The sequence below is a fragment of the Convolutriloba macropyga genome, chromosome 6 (assembly GCF_964194025.1).
Source record: "Convolutriloba macropyga chromosome 6, txConMacr16.3, whole genome shotgun sequence".
NCBI lineage: Eukaryota > Metazoa > Xenacoelomorpha > Acoela > Convolutidae > Convolutriloba > Convolutriloba macropyga.
Window position 1 is genome coordinate 38,418,380 of NC_134473.1, and position 14,730 is coordinate 38,433,109.

The 14,730-nt window shown below is 42.6% G+C and overlaps 1 protein-coding gene across 1 annotated transcript in view; it reads right to left on the reverse strand.

The window, feature by feature from the left end:
• The window catches only part of LOC142341310 (uncharacterized), a 216,660-nt gene that overhangs the window by 186,024 nt on the left and 15,906 nt on the right, over window positions 1-14,730 (reverse strand). Inside the window, exons 6-7 of the mRNA XM_075392234.1 lie at window positions 7,099-7,287; window positions 6,388-6,489 (exon numbers count right to left, since the gene is read on the reverse strand). Of these exons, the coding sequence (XP_075248349.1) occupies window positions 6,388-6,489; window positions 7,099-7,287 (291 nt within the window). The remainder of the gene's footprint in view (window positions 1-6,387; window positions 6,490-7,098; window positions 7,288-14,730) is intronic.

Consider the following 14,730-nt stretch of genomic DNA (forward strand, 5'->3'; position numbering starts at 1 on the left):
GGCAAAACAGAGGGAAGACTTAGCTACTGCCACGATTCTGCAAAAAGCTACGGTACCACTGAATGACAGACAGTACAACTGCAATACTTTTGGAGTAAACCCAATGACGAGGAAACAGGCTCAGAAGCTGGAACTTGAAGTCCTCGGGTTGTGGAATAATTGGGAGCAATTCATGATGAAGGATGGTATACTCATACAAAAGTGGTATAACACTGGCAAAGACGGCTATCAAGAACTTATCGTTGTACCACAAGTTGCAAAGCGCAGCGTACTAGAACAACTGCACGACTCCAAGGTAACAGGAGGGCACTTTGCCTTACACAAGACACTCGATAGAACTCGACAACGGTTCTGGTGGCCCATGATGAGAAGAGACATTGATAATTGGATCAAAAATTGCAAACCATGTGCAGCGCGATCGACAGCTGGCAGAAATTTTAAAGCCGAGTTGCAACCAATCACAGTGGGCGTGCGGTTCGCGAATGTGATTGCCGACATCCTGGAACCAGTAACGCGTAACCGAGACACGGGAAACAAATACATCTTGGTCATAACTGATTATTTTATGAAATACGTAATCACTGTCCCTCTCTCAACAATAACAGCGGCAGATGTGGCAAAGGCATTCGTCGAGAAGTGGGTTTTGCGGTTTGGAGCCCCCGATTCGTTGCATACAGATCAAGGAACCAATTTCTGCAGTGAACTCATGACTGAATTGTGCACCCTCCTAAACATAGAAAGATCCCGGACATCTCCATACCACCCACAAGGAAATGGGCAAGTAGAGCGCCACAATAGAGTTCTGGCAGATGTGATCAGCAAATACTCCTCAGAAAATCCAAAGAAATGGCAGTCAATCCTCCCATACGTAGAGTTCGTGTACAACACAACTGTCCACAAGTCGACAGGAGAAACCCCTTTCTCGCTAGTGTTTGGAGACGAAGCCGTCTACCCTATTGAATTAATGTTCTCCAAGCCACCAGACACAGAACTTACAGTACACGAGTACACTCAATTTTTGGACGAGAAGTTTCGGGAATCCCACATGTGTGCTCGTGAGACCCTAGGCGCAGTACAACAAAGACAGAAGGATAAGTTTTTCAAGAGAACGTACGAAAAACCGTATCAGAATGACGACAAGGTGTGGCTCTTTTTCCCTCAACTGGCAAAGTCAAAGAAGTTCTACATACCATGGACTGGCCCATATACCGATGTACGAAAAATTAATGAAGTCAATTACGAAATTTCTTCCGAGAAGAACAAAAAGAAAAATCAGATTGTGCACTATAACAGACTGAGCCCTTCAAAACACGATCTGAAAAAGAGGATCAGCATCTTCGTCGATACACGCGAATTGCAGAAAGACTAACAACTGAACGTTACGATGCGGACCATTTGCCAAGTAGCGACGATGAAGATGATGCATTGCTGCAGCGTAATCGGAGGATCCACAGGAGAGTTAGGGAGCCTGTATACGACATGTGGAACGACGATAACATTGGTGGGGACATACAAGATAATTTCGCTGAACCACCACAAATTATGGCTCCTATTCCAGAAAACAATGACGATAAAAAGCCAGCAACTAACGAAGTCGAGCCCGAGCAGGAGGTAACAATTGATGAAACTGGAGAGCAACCGGTGATTGTTGCAGACGAACCGAACTACATTGAAGATGATGAAGAGCGCCGATATCCGAGAAGAACACGACGACCAGTCGACAGAATGGGACTGTAAAACTTTTATATGTTGCATGATAAATTATTAAGATTACAATATCAATGCAGAAATAACGAATGCGAATATGATACTAATTTTATATAGTGTAATCAATCTACATTTAAACAAAAATGAAGTAGTATTTTGAAGGCATGAAGTAGTATTATACAATGTGCTAGGTCAAAGTAACCAACCAATCACAAACAGTACCAATACTATTGGTTGGTTTTCAACTTGAATAGTATAAATAGCGGCCCTTTGCCTTTCAAAATAATTTTTCTAGGTTACTTTGTTTTGCCTTTACCTCTTATCCTGCTTGATAAACTTTGTGAGTGCAAAAAAAAATAGTGCAAAATCTTCTCATATACTGGCTGATTCTCTTCAAACCTGGTGACTTCCTTCAAGACGATTGGCTAGAAGCAGGAGTGGTGTTCATCCCAGATACGACGGTGTTTGTGGCCTTTTCTTTCAAGACGATGAGATTGTTTGTACCCTTTTCAGAACTCACACGCATTGACGTTACCCAACTACAACTCGCAAGACACAACCTCGCGCAGGATGTGACCCAACAATTGGACGGAAACTACAAAGGACGCATTTGCTCTTCCACGGCTGTCACGGAGAGTTACGGAAACTTGACTGCTAGTGCTGTTATTGAACTAGAAAACGAATATCAACAATTTTAACAGGATTATCAGCTATTCAAGGACCGGATAGCATTGTTTAGCAACCATTCCAATGTGGTACATGAAGAAACGAGGCAAAAGGGACAAATCAACGTGCTATTGGCGGCAGGATTGGCACTCATCCTGGGTCCGAAGCTGGAGGCAGTAGGCTGTAAACTCTTCTCTATATTCGGTTTATGCAAACCAAAAGAAGCAAGGCACATAGAGAAACTGCATGAAGAAAACAAGAGCAACAAGTGGAACGTGGACTGGCTAAACATTCAAACGGGAAGTGCAGTCAAAATTCTGAGTGCTGAGGAGCTCGCTACAAGCACTCGTGTCGAGACCATCAGGAACAATACCGACAGAAACTTAGAGTTGCTTGTCACCCAAATCAATGAGATGGGGAAAGAGTGGGAACGCATGAGTGGTTGGGGGTTCAGGATAACCCAAGCGTATCGAGATGGGCTGAAAGTCAACTTGCAGATCGAGAATCTGCTAAGAATTATATCCGAACTACAGGGGCAAATTCTTTTTGCACGTGCAATTGTGACCAATTTGGGATATGTGCTAAGCGATGCCCTAGTTTCTCTAACCAAAGGGCTATTACCGGCCAGCTTGTTACCGCCACCGCAAATTAGGGATATTGTGTCAAAGATGGAACAAACGGGATGGTTCCCCGCAATCAACAAGAGATGTCTGCATATTACGAATTCGAACTTGCAAAAAGCGGCAAAATAACATCCAAAGGACTCCATATTGAACTCGAAATTCCATTTCATTACACCTAAGCAAAATACCAAGTCTATCGGACTGCGGCGATTCCACAACCACTGAACAGCGGAAAGACGGCAACAGTTTACGATCTTCAGACAGAATAATTTGTGTCTCCCCACGGCAAGAATTCTTTGGGGAATTGGATAGATCTGAATTAGTCAAATGCCATGGTACTGACCGTCTTCGGTACTGCAAAAATCCGTTTGCTCTAACAAGATCAGCGAAGAGCTCGTGTCTTAGCAGCCTCTCTTTTGGCCAAAAGACTGACGCGATGAAATTGTGTCCACAGAAAATAATCCCGCTACCGGCCAACCCGTCAGCCCAACATATCAGCCCGTCAGCCTGAAGCAATCTATGTTTCTTCTGCAGTCGGAACACAACAATTATCATCTTCTTAACGTAACAATGGACAGCCGAGCAGGCCAAATACCTGACTGTAGAGTTTGTTTGGTGCAACCACCCTGCAATGGTCATCTAGAACTCCCTAGTGGTGGTCTAATCCTTCATCCGGAACCCGAGGTGTGCAGTGTTGACACAGGAAAAATAACAATCACTCAACTACCTGGGATCCTACAGGAAATGTTTGATCACGTGGAAAAACAGTTCACATTGGCAACAGCCCCCGAAAAAGATCATATGAAATCGGCGATTTTGGAAACCGTCAAAATGACACTTAACCATCAACCGGACGAAAATATTGATGCCGAAAAACTACTTCAATTGGCAGAACGCTTCATACAGCATCAAAAGATGCAACGTCAGGACTACAGCGAGAAGCTTATGCAACACGGGATAGTTCCCTTCAACAGTTTTATATTCCTCGCTATCCTGTTGGCAGTTGGTTTGGGTGGTGATTGTGGTCACTGGAAGCTGCCGGGAAGACTTCGGCGGTTTCTTGCGAATAAACTTAAACAAGAGTCACCGGCAGTAGAAAGAGTCACATTCAGCAAAAGTAATGAGAAGGAAGAACTTGTAGTTGAACTGCCTGCAGGGAAGCTAGACTTCTACCCAAAGATCTAAATTTTTACAGTTGCTTGATTTATATTTGCTTGATTACTGCTATTCAGGAGAATAGCAAGACTAGATGAGGGGTATATAGGATTGAATAATAGACGCTATTTCGGACTAAAATAATTGTCGTATAGCCTCAAATAGTAAAATAAGAATTATGCCTGAGTCAAGCGCTATTCGCTTGACTAAGGGAATAAAATAAAAGAAGATTAATTTGCCAACATATATGAACAAAGTATATTTATATACAGTCTACAATTGTCTTTTAAGTTTTGTTTTTGTTTTACTACTGACCCAATGAACTTGCTAATTTCTTGCTCCGTTGATGGTCTCCATTCGTAGTTGATCCAAGATCCACCAAATCGTCAAAGTTGATAAACCAAACAAAATTTATAAGCAAACACTGAATAGGAAATGTAGTTTGAATTTAGCCACAAAAGTTAGCACGGAACGGAGGCTCAGGTGGTTGATTACACCGTAAAACAAATTATATTATCTTTTTTAATGAAGTACCAATTTCTTACACCTCATTTAGTAGAAACACATATGTGCAATTTATTAAAAAGTAATTTACTTGAAATATGGGTATGTGATTCCGATTGAAATTTGAATGCATGAACAAAATAGGAAAGGATGCTGAGGACAGGGTTGGTAATTCCAAGTTCATGCTGCATGCGGTACCTATTACCAAAACAAAAGAAGCAGAGTTCTGACGTCAAGACTTTTGATTGGCTGAAATTAAGGCATATGGAAAAGTATGATAAAAAGAGGACTCTGAAAAGTCAAAATCAGTTATTTCGGACTTTTTGGAGCTTCAACAACGGACTTGGCCCTCTCTCCAGCTACCTTCTCCAGAAGACTTCAATTCAATCTTCTAGCTGCAACTCTTTTCTTCTTCCTGGTCCAGTAGCCAACAGCAGATGTGAGGTTGCCCCCTTGCAGAGGAGAAGCACAGGAACCCGAGAGAATACCAGAAGAGCGCGAGGCGCAGCAGAAGTACTTTCTCCCGAGAACGTGTTTGAGCACGCGATAGGCTATCTTACATAGTTCTGTTCCTTCTTATCAATGCAAATACTGGTGGGGAGCTTTCAAAAGATAGGAAAAAGAACGAAACTTGATAACACTAAATAACAAGACAACAAAAATATTAAAGGGAAGCTCAGATATTCTATTAAAACTCAAAACAAATAAAATTAAAATCATAAAACTTATTCGATGAGCATTGCTCAGTTCAAGCAATAGCATTTGTGCAATATTAGACAATAATCTGGGAAATTTAGGAGCATTCACGTGAAAATCTGAAGATCATCAAAGACAGAATTTAAGTAAAATATTATCTTAAAAAACCGAAATTTTGTTGGAACACAATTTTCTCGATATATGTCAAAGAGAACTTTAAAAATATTTTTTTCTCGCAAAATTTCTCCCTTTGATATTCCAGTTTAATTAAATTCAATAGCTTCCCTTGTGGTTCACATCATATAGTTAGCCATAATGAGACCATTGGTATCCTTGCTCTCAATTTGCGGTTTTTAAAAAAAGATTTAAAAAAATTAACGTAATTGTTCCAAAATTTCCAATATGCCTATTCAATTAGTTAATTTAAATTTATTTCGAATTAAACTTGAAAAACTAAGTTTCCAGATCACTTTGATTCAAAGCAGAGGTTCAACAAGCACGTCTGACAGTGTGATTTATGAAAATTGCCTGATTAAAATTTACATTCAAGTATCACTATTGATAATTTTTGGCAGTTTTAGTATGAAATAATTGATTTGGTGCTTGTTATATTTGGAAAAACTTAAATTACAAAAAAAAGTCAGGCTAAATCACACTGCCAGCCAAAATTACAGAAAAATCGCAAACACCAATGTTCATTTTTAAAAATCAATAACGTTTTTGAACATATTTTTATTTGTTTTTGCAAAATCAAAAACAGTAAAATAAAGTTTGAACAAAAATTTTTGAAAAAGTGAACGAAAATAATAAAAATCATGAAATAATGACAATAGCTCCTTGAAACGAAAACGTTCCAAGTGAAATATTTTACGCTTGAAGGGCTTTCGGTTGAAGCCACTCGCAACACTCTAGGATGAATAAAAAACCAGTTGAGCTTATTGTTCCTCTCACCCCACCCCCACCCCTGGGCACTAAGTGAGGTCGGATCAATTACGTGAAACAGGTGTTATATTTTCTACGTGTATTGTCTACTAACGTGTACAAAGGCTCTGTGCGTCGGATTCGGTCGTTTTGTCACTGAACCCGTCATAAGTATCTAACTGGTAGCTGTACTCTGTGCCTGGACTCAAAGCAGAACCTGTGCAAAATGTAAAGTTTGAGTCAATTGAAAAGAGTTATCAAAAGAATAATTCTGTTGTCAATTCATGTTCACAGCGCATCGTTTCTCTGAAACGAGTTTTCGCAAAACTTTTTCAATTTGTTGTTGTCAATAATATTTCAATATTGATGGCGATGATACCGAACCTTTGTTAGCGACCTGCCATACCGAACAAACCGAACATAAGGATGCTTCCTTACTTTTGAAACCAAACATGTAGAAAAGATTTCTTACTATTTTTTCGTCGTTTTTGTCTTACCAACAAAGGATGTTTAAAGAATAAGGGAGATGGCGAAAACTGCAAAATAGTTCAAATGATTGTTCTGTTTCCATGACAAAGAGAACTGGTGTGATCGATTTTTTTAATTATTATTTTCCCTTCTAACCTTACGGAAGTTCCCCAAAAATAATCGTGCGTGGTAGCTCTATAGCTAGAGTATAGTAACTCCACTAGTGAAACATTTCCATGTCCACAATAAGCTTATGATCCACCAATGTTTTTAATTCGAATAGTTGCGTATCACGGGGGGGGGGGGGGGGGGGGGTAATCACATTTTAAAAATGCGCAATATGTGAATGACAACTTACTAGAACCGTCAGTGTACTCATCCGCGGGCCAAGCGTTAGTCAAGTTGCCATTGACGAAGGTCTCTATCACGACGCCATCCCTCCTCAGTCTGAATATAATCTCTGGTGCAACGTCAGTAGTGTTGAACAGAATTGTGATTGTTGTAGCCGTCACTGTCCCAAATCCAATCACTCCTTGCTCATTCGGGGCTGGAAATTGTTCATGGATAAGAGCGTAATAATAATAATAATAAATGGATCTATTCTCTGTTTCTTTTACGCTCCCCCTACCCCAGCTTAGTGGGCATATAACTTGGATGTATTCTGCCTCCCATACCTTTTTTATAGACAACAGAATAAATCATAATAGTGGTGTTTCTGCGTCATCGCAATTGCAGTTGAACAGCATGAAGCATTATTTGAGTATATTTGAGAAAAATCGAGTATGTATACTGAACTTCGTCATGTATTTTCACGTGTGGAAACTTGTTACAATAAGCGAATTTAGTTCACATTTTTGTCAAAACTACCCCTTCAAAAAGAGTTTCAGCCTGCAGAGGATGAAGTAACAGAAGCTTTTTCGCTGCTGTCTTCTCTGTCATTCCCCATATAGAATACTGTTCCTTTCCTGAGTATCATTACTCGTTTTCGCGATTATGGTAACTTTTTTGTGCCTGAAACTTCCCGTGTTGAGGACAACGACGAAAAAAACGACAATCTTTTTGTAGGTAATTATTAAAGGTGAAAACCACTCTTTCGAAGATTCAATTTGCTATAATAAGCAAGTAAGCCATATCAAGTAACGTATTAGCATTAAGACGTACAAAGCCACAAGTGATACTTAGACGGCAAGGTTTTTTCGATGCTCTTTTACTGGTTTTTTCTCTGATGTTATTGACGTCAAATCAGTTCGTATTCAATCGGCAATTGTCTAGAAAACCTAAAAATATTAAGCCGAAAACCAGCTTAATCGATACATATAGTGGTTATATTTACTTAAAATTAGGTTAAATGAACTTTTTCGGAACTTTCTACGTATATTAGAACGTATTTAAATCTTATTTTAAAGTTTAGAAATACTCGATTCTGATTGGCTGATAATATCTCGCTTACTTATTTACTTCGTAACATCCTCCGGCCCGGAAGAAGATGTTGGGAAAACTGGTACAAGTTTTACAAGCGGGCGGACGAGTGAACCGGTCGGCGTACGTAAAACGGCGGAGCGCGCGACGCTATCGGAGCCGTAACGGAGTTCCACAATCCGAGCGGTTGGGTAGTAACCCCTAGGGTTGGTTTCTTCGACTATCCAAACCAAGTCACCGGTCTTAAGGTGTTGCTGGGCAGGCGTCTGCCACTTAGAGCGTCGGTTCAGCGTCGGTACGTACTCTTTGATCCAACGGGACCAGATCGTATTAGCGTACGACTGCGCGCGGGCGTAGCGTTTACGATGGTCAAGCTCATTATTGCCAACAACAGACGGAATACCGGTAGAGTATTCTCCTAAAAGAAAATGGTTGGGCGTTAAAGCGTTCAAATCGCACGGATCGGCGCTTACGGGTGTTAATGGACGCGAATTGAGAGCATTCTCCACGAGACAAAAGGTAGTATGCAGTACCTCATCCGTGAGGCGACGCGTGCCAAGAATCGTATACAACACGCGTTTGAAGCTGCGTACCAACCTCTCCCAGATACCACCTTGATGTGGTGCGCTGGGTGGATTGAATCTCCACTTTATACCTTTGTGAGCGAGCTCAGCTGCAATGTTGACAACGTTCCACTTTTCAATACTTTCTCGGAGTTCTTTCTCCTCTCCAATAAAGTTAGTGCCATTGTCTGACCAAATCATGGCAGGCGTACGCCTACGTGACACAAACCGCTCAACTCCCATAACACAAGAACTGGTGTCCATGGATGTAACTATCTCGACATGGACAGCGCGAGTAGTGAGACAGGTGAAGAGGAAGCCCCCCCTTTTCTCAGTGGTACGGCGGACAGTAACATAGAATGGCCCAAAGTAGTCAACGCCAGTGTTCGTGAAGGGAGGAGACTGGTAAGCAAGTCTCTCCTTAGGTAAGTCAGACATGATTGGTTGCATAGTTACAGCTTGGAATTCTCGGCATCTCAGGCAGTGTGCTTTGATGGAACGCAAGGATGATCTTTGTTTCAGTACTGTGTAGTGTTCCTGCACAATTGATCTTAGGTATTCAACGCCCTGATGGAAATGCTTTACGTGCGTGTGTTCAAGGAACAGTTTTACAAACGGATGACGTGCATCTAAGATGATTGGGTACTTTACATTAAACCCAACTTCAGTTAACAGCTTGATGCGGCCCGTGGAACGGATTAGCCCGTTTGGACTAATAAACGGTGAATGTGGAGCAATTCGGCTACTCCGTTTAACGAATTTATTGTCAAGAAGATCTTTTCTTTCGGCTTCAAAAGACTCTCCTTGCACCAAGTACTGTAGATGACGCTCGGCTTCGTCAAGCTCAGTAGGGTCAGTAATGCTACCATCGGGGTTACGGTAGCCGGCATGTTTCGGCAAAAGCCGGAGAACGTATGCGGCAATGCGCAAGTACTTTTGATAAGAACTAAACTTATCAAATGGGAATAACGACGGAACGGGAGTTGTCTGTTTTATAACAGATGTAGCGAGAGAGACAGTGTCTTCTATGATGACTGCTTGGTTGACGCCAAGTTTGATGTTATTAATGACGTCTTTGTTCGGTACGAAAGGGAAACTTGAGTTAGATAAGAAATGTGGACCATTGACCCAACTGCTTAGTTGCAAAACCTCAGAGGACATTCCACGCGTGCCAGCGTCAGCTGGATTATCCTTAGTTGGGACGTGGTTCCATTGGTCAACGCTGGTATACTCCAAAATTTCACAAACGCGGTTTGCAACAAAGATTGGTTGCTTTTCATTAGAGTTTATCCACTGAAGAACGGTCGTGCTGTCTGTCCACATGAATACTTGGTTAACAGTTACAGTAAGTGCCTGAATAATTTCGTTCTTCAGCCGAGCGGCAAGTAGAGCTGCTTGCAATTCCAGTTTAGGGACAGTCATTACTTTCATTGGCACCACGCGCGCTTTCCCCAAAACAAACGCAAGCTCTGTTTTTATCTTGCCCGTAGGGGTTGTTACTCGGGCTCGAAGAAATGCGACGGCACTAAAAATATCCTGAGAAATGTCACCGAACATATGCAACTCTGTATTATCAAAGGGTCCACTAAAGTAACTTCGAGGAATTTTGATGTTTTCAAGCTTTGGTAAGTCCGCACTCCAGACCAAAAATCTTTGAACCATGTCCTGTGGGAGCTCGTCATCCCATTGCTGTCCTGTGACACGCCAGATGTCTTTTAAGAGCAATCGCGCACCGACGGTAAACGGTGCGACAAGACCAATGGGGTCAAAGACTTTCGAGACAAGACTTAGGACCAAGCGTTGCGTGAGGGACTTCGTGATAGCGCAGCTTGTACTCCTACTCACAACTAAAGTGTCATTAGTGTGATCCCACTTTAACCCTAGCACATGCGATGAATCCTCCTGACATGAAACAATAACCTTGGGCTCAGTAGATTGAGGGGAACCATCAATTCGGTCAGCCAGATTTGGTACATTGCTTACGAACTTTGTAAGCTTGAACCCACCGAGATGGAGAAGATGTATCAATTCCTTCGATCTATTGATGGCTTTCTCAGGAGACTCCACTGAGTCAAGGTAATCGTCCATGTAGAAGTTTTCAAGGACGGCTTTTGCAGCTTCGGGGTAAAACTTGGCCTTGTCTCTCGCAGTGCGTTGTAATTTAACGTTAGTTGTGGGGTCCTCCCGCCACAGAAAGCGAAGTGATGGTTGATCTGATGGTAATACACCAACCTGTAGAAACATTCCCTCGATGTCGGCAGAGACGGCATATGGATGTTGTCGGAAGCGAAGAAGTACGTAAATAAGGTTTTGGAGCAGATCAGGGCCAGTGAGCAAAGATTTATTCAGTGAGGCGCCATGAAATTTTGCTGCTCCATTGAGCACCCTACGCACCTTACCTGGTTTGTTCGGGTTTAAAACCGGATGGTGGGGTAGGTACCACTCTTTATCAGACCGGCTCTCAACCTTGTGAGCGTCTGGAACCTCAATTACATACCCCTTATTTAGGTCTTCCTTGATGGTACTAGCATACTTCTCTCTGAGGTCATCATCCTTGGCCAAACGTTTTTCGAGCGATTTTAGTTGCACAAGGGAGGAGAAGTAATTATTTGGGAGCTGAATGGTGTCTGCTGCCCACAGCATTCCGACATCGTATCTCAGGCCATTGTGTATGGTGGTACTCTCAAGAATTTCGTGAGCCCTTGCGTCTGCTGCAGATCTTGAGTCGACCTGCTTGTTTGCCCCGAAGGATTCAATGTCGTACCATGACTTTACTTGACTTGCTAACTCATTGTCTTGTTCGATATTCACTTTAAAGCACGTTGAGGTTAAACACGAACTTGATGGTAACGGACCGCTTAAGACCCAAACTATGGGCAAGCGTACGGCAACGGGTGAACGCTTCTCATCGGCAGAGAAGTATTCTAACGGGCGGATGGCATGATAGACATCTTGTCCGAGTATCATCTCAATGTCTTTACAGGAATATGTTACGGGATCAAGGACTGCTAAGTGTGGGTAAGTCTCTTGCAGGGCCTGTACATTAATTATATCTGAGCCGACGTTCAGACTCTCTTTCACGAAAGGGTTGACGGTGAATGGTTCGAAATCTTGTTGTTCTCTTGGTTTCACAGTAACTTCAACAACCCTAGTATCAACTACTTCTTCGGTATTAATACCCTTGACAGTTAGCTTTAGTGCTTTACCGTGCAAACCGAGTCTATCTGCGAGACTACCGGCCACCCAAGAGTTACTGCAGGCGGTATCACACAAAACTAAAGCCTTGGTATCTAAACCGGACGAACTGACCAACTGCAATTCCGTCACCTGAAGGAGCCCCTTAACATCAGTAACAGATGACATTGTGGTAGTCTTATTAAACGGCTGTTTAGTAGTTGCTTTATTTTGACCTATGTTGACAGAAGACTGGATGATATTGGGATTTGTTGACTGTTTTGTTGGGAAAACCCTATCTGCTCCATGTAATAGTGTGTTATGCGAACTATTACACCCCTCTGCTCGGCACTTTCTTGGCTGAGGGCACTGGCGGAACGTGTGCTTGTCCCTTAAGCATGAAAAGCAAAGTTTGTTGTCCGCCACCAACTTAGCTCTCTGGGTTGGAGTCTTTTCCTTGAAAACTCGACACTCCCATAGCCGGTGGTTACCTTTGCATACAATGCACCGAGAGTAAGTGTTTGTGGAAGATGTTGGAGTTTGCTTCTTTGTGTCCCTTTGTTGTGAGTTTGATGCAAACACTTTTGAGGCTGTTTTGGTCTTTGTTACTGAAGTGATGTTCTTTTCAGGTTTGGCCTTGATTGCGCTTTGTTTCATAAGATCATGGGCCTCAGCCTTTTCTTTAAGCCAATCGTTAAAGTCAAGGAGGGTTGGCTTAACCCAGTGCTTCTTTTCCGTAAAGAGTGACCATGACTCTTTCATGTTTGGTGGTAACTTCTGTACCGCTTGGTTAAGTAGGGAAGCGCTCTTCAAGTCGGCATCATATGATAGTGACTTGAAAACCCCAACGAGGCTGGATATGGCTGCAGAATAGTTAATGATGTTATCACTATTGTGCATTTTGAGAGGCGGAAAATTGCTTAGTTTATCCAAGTGTGCACTTACGACTGCCTGTGGCTGGCCAAATTTACGTTCTAAAGTCCTTAGTGCATCCTTGTACATTAAACCACAGTAAGCAAACTCGTTGATTGCAATCTTTGCTTTACCGGTGACGAGGGTTTTGAGGTATGTCAATTTAACGTCATCAGTTAGCGATTGCGAGTCAATCGCGCTTTTGAATTGACCATACCACTCGTGCCATTGTAATGGATCGCCATTATACTGAGCAAGTTTCCATTCTGGCAAGGGGTCATTTTTCTTGCTGGTTATTGCATCAGCTAATTCCCTAATCAATGACGCGTTGTCCGGTATCGGAGGGGCAGGTGCAGACACCTGCGGACCACTCCAACTCAACGGAGTGGGCCCAACATAAGGGTATGTTGGCTGCAAGACAGGAGTGGCCAGACCAGGTACAATATTCTTTGTAGTTGCAATCAGGTTTTCCTGATGTGTGCCGGATGGTGATTGCATATCAATCAAAAGGGGTGAATTTGAACATATTTGTTGTGGAAAAGTAGTAATTGATGGTGCAATGTGTGCCTGTACATTTGGAGCAACATTTTTTACGGTAGTAATGTCTTGGTTGACTATTGACGGTCTTTGCTTTGGAAACCGCCAATGACTCATATTTGGCACAAAGTTTTGGCCAAATGGGATATTGGGCATATTTGGGACAGGAGCAGCAACGGAACGTACAGCTTTCTGTACAGGGTTATTTTTATTCTGGAAAGTGTTGTTGACCAGAGGAGGATCAATCAAAGGGGCGTGTGGGATGGGAGCAGTGAGGTTAGGTGCGAAGACTGGGTTCGGAATCGGAAGGATGTTAGGATGAGCGGGTTCGGAGTTGTGCTGTTGAATGTTTGGACCTGGTGGGGCGCTTGGGTGCAGGGGAACGTTTATTGCGGGGGCTGGATGATTTGTTGTCGGAAAAGGAGGAAGAGTGGCGTTTGGTGCTCGGGGGACAAAATTATATTGTTGTCGTAAGCATATACGCTGGGCCGAATTATTCTCCGGCAGACTTGATGTTTCAGGTCCCCTGGATTGCGAAATTTGAAGTTGTGCGTTAGAGAATACTTTGGATGTATTATTTTGGTTTATTTGCGGTGCAAACGGCTGTGGTGGAATGGGCTGTTGAATGGGCGGTGAAGAAGCTCCTGGGGCGTGTACAGAAGGCGGCTGACTATCCGCGGTTCCTTGGTTGGTTATGCTTGGGGGCGCCGTGCCTTGCTGGCCTGTTTGATTCATTTGCGCCCTTAGATGCGCCTGGTACAACGCCTGTGTGTTAGCAGCAGCCAAAAAATTTTCAGGTGGAGTATAATAGGGATCGAGTTGCTGTAAGGTCTCATTGCTTAAAATGTAATTGCCTCGACAATTTTTTGGAATAGAATGCCTTGAAATGTCAGTGTTGTGATCTTCCACTGTTTTGCCGTTGTTGTAGCTAGGACATTCTGGAGGGTCAATCATAACCTGTGGTTCGCTAGTTTTCTCCTCATTGTGAAAACTTAAAGCAAGTGAGTTGTTGATCCATTCTTGGACAGCCTTTTCACTTCTCATTGAGCTCCTAGCACTTGCAGTTGTTTCAGATTGGCTACCTTTAGACACAGCGTCCAACAATTCAAATTCTTGCAGAGTTGCCTCAGCCAACCGTTTCCTGTTGTTTTCCTCCAGTTCATCCAATTCCATTTGTTTTTTCTGTTTAGCAAGGCGAATGGCTGCCTCATTCTGTTTTTCAATTTCTTCGCGCTTCATTTTAGCAATTACGTAATCATGTTTACGCTGACTAGATGTTTTTGACGAGGTCATAATTGAGGGAGGTCTAGAAAGAATGGGAGCCCTTGGTTCCTGGAACTCACTCACTTTATCATCAGCAAAATTGATGTAGTTTCTTGCTGAAG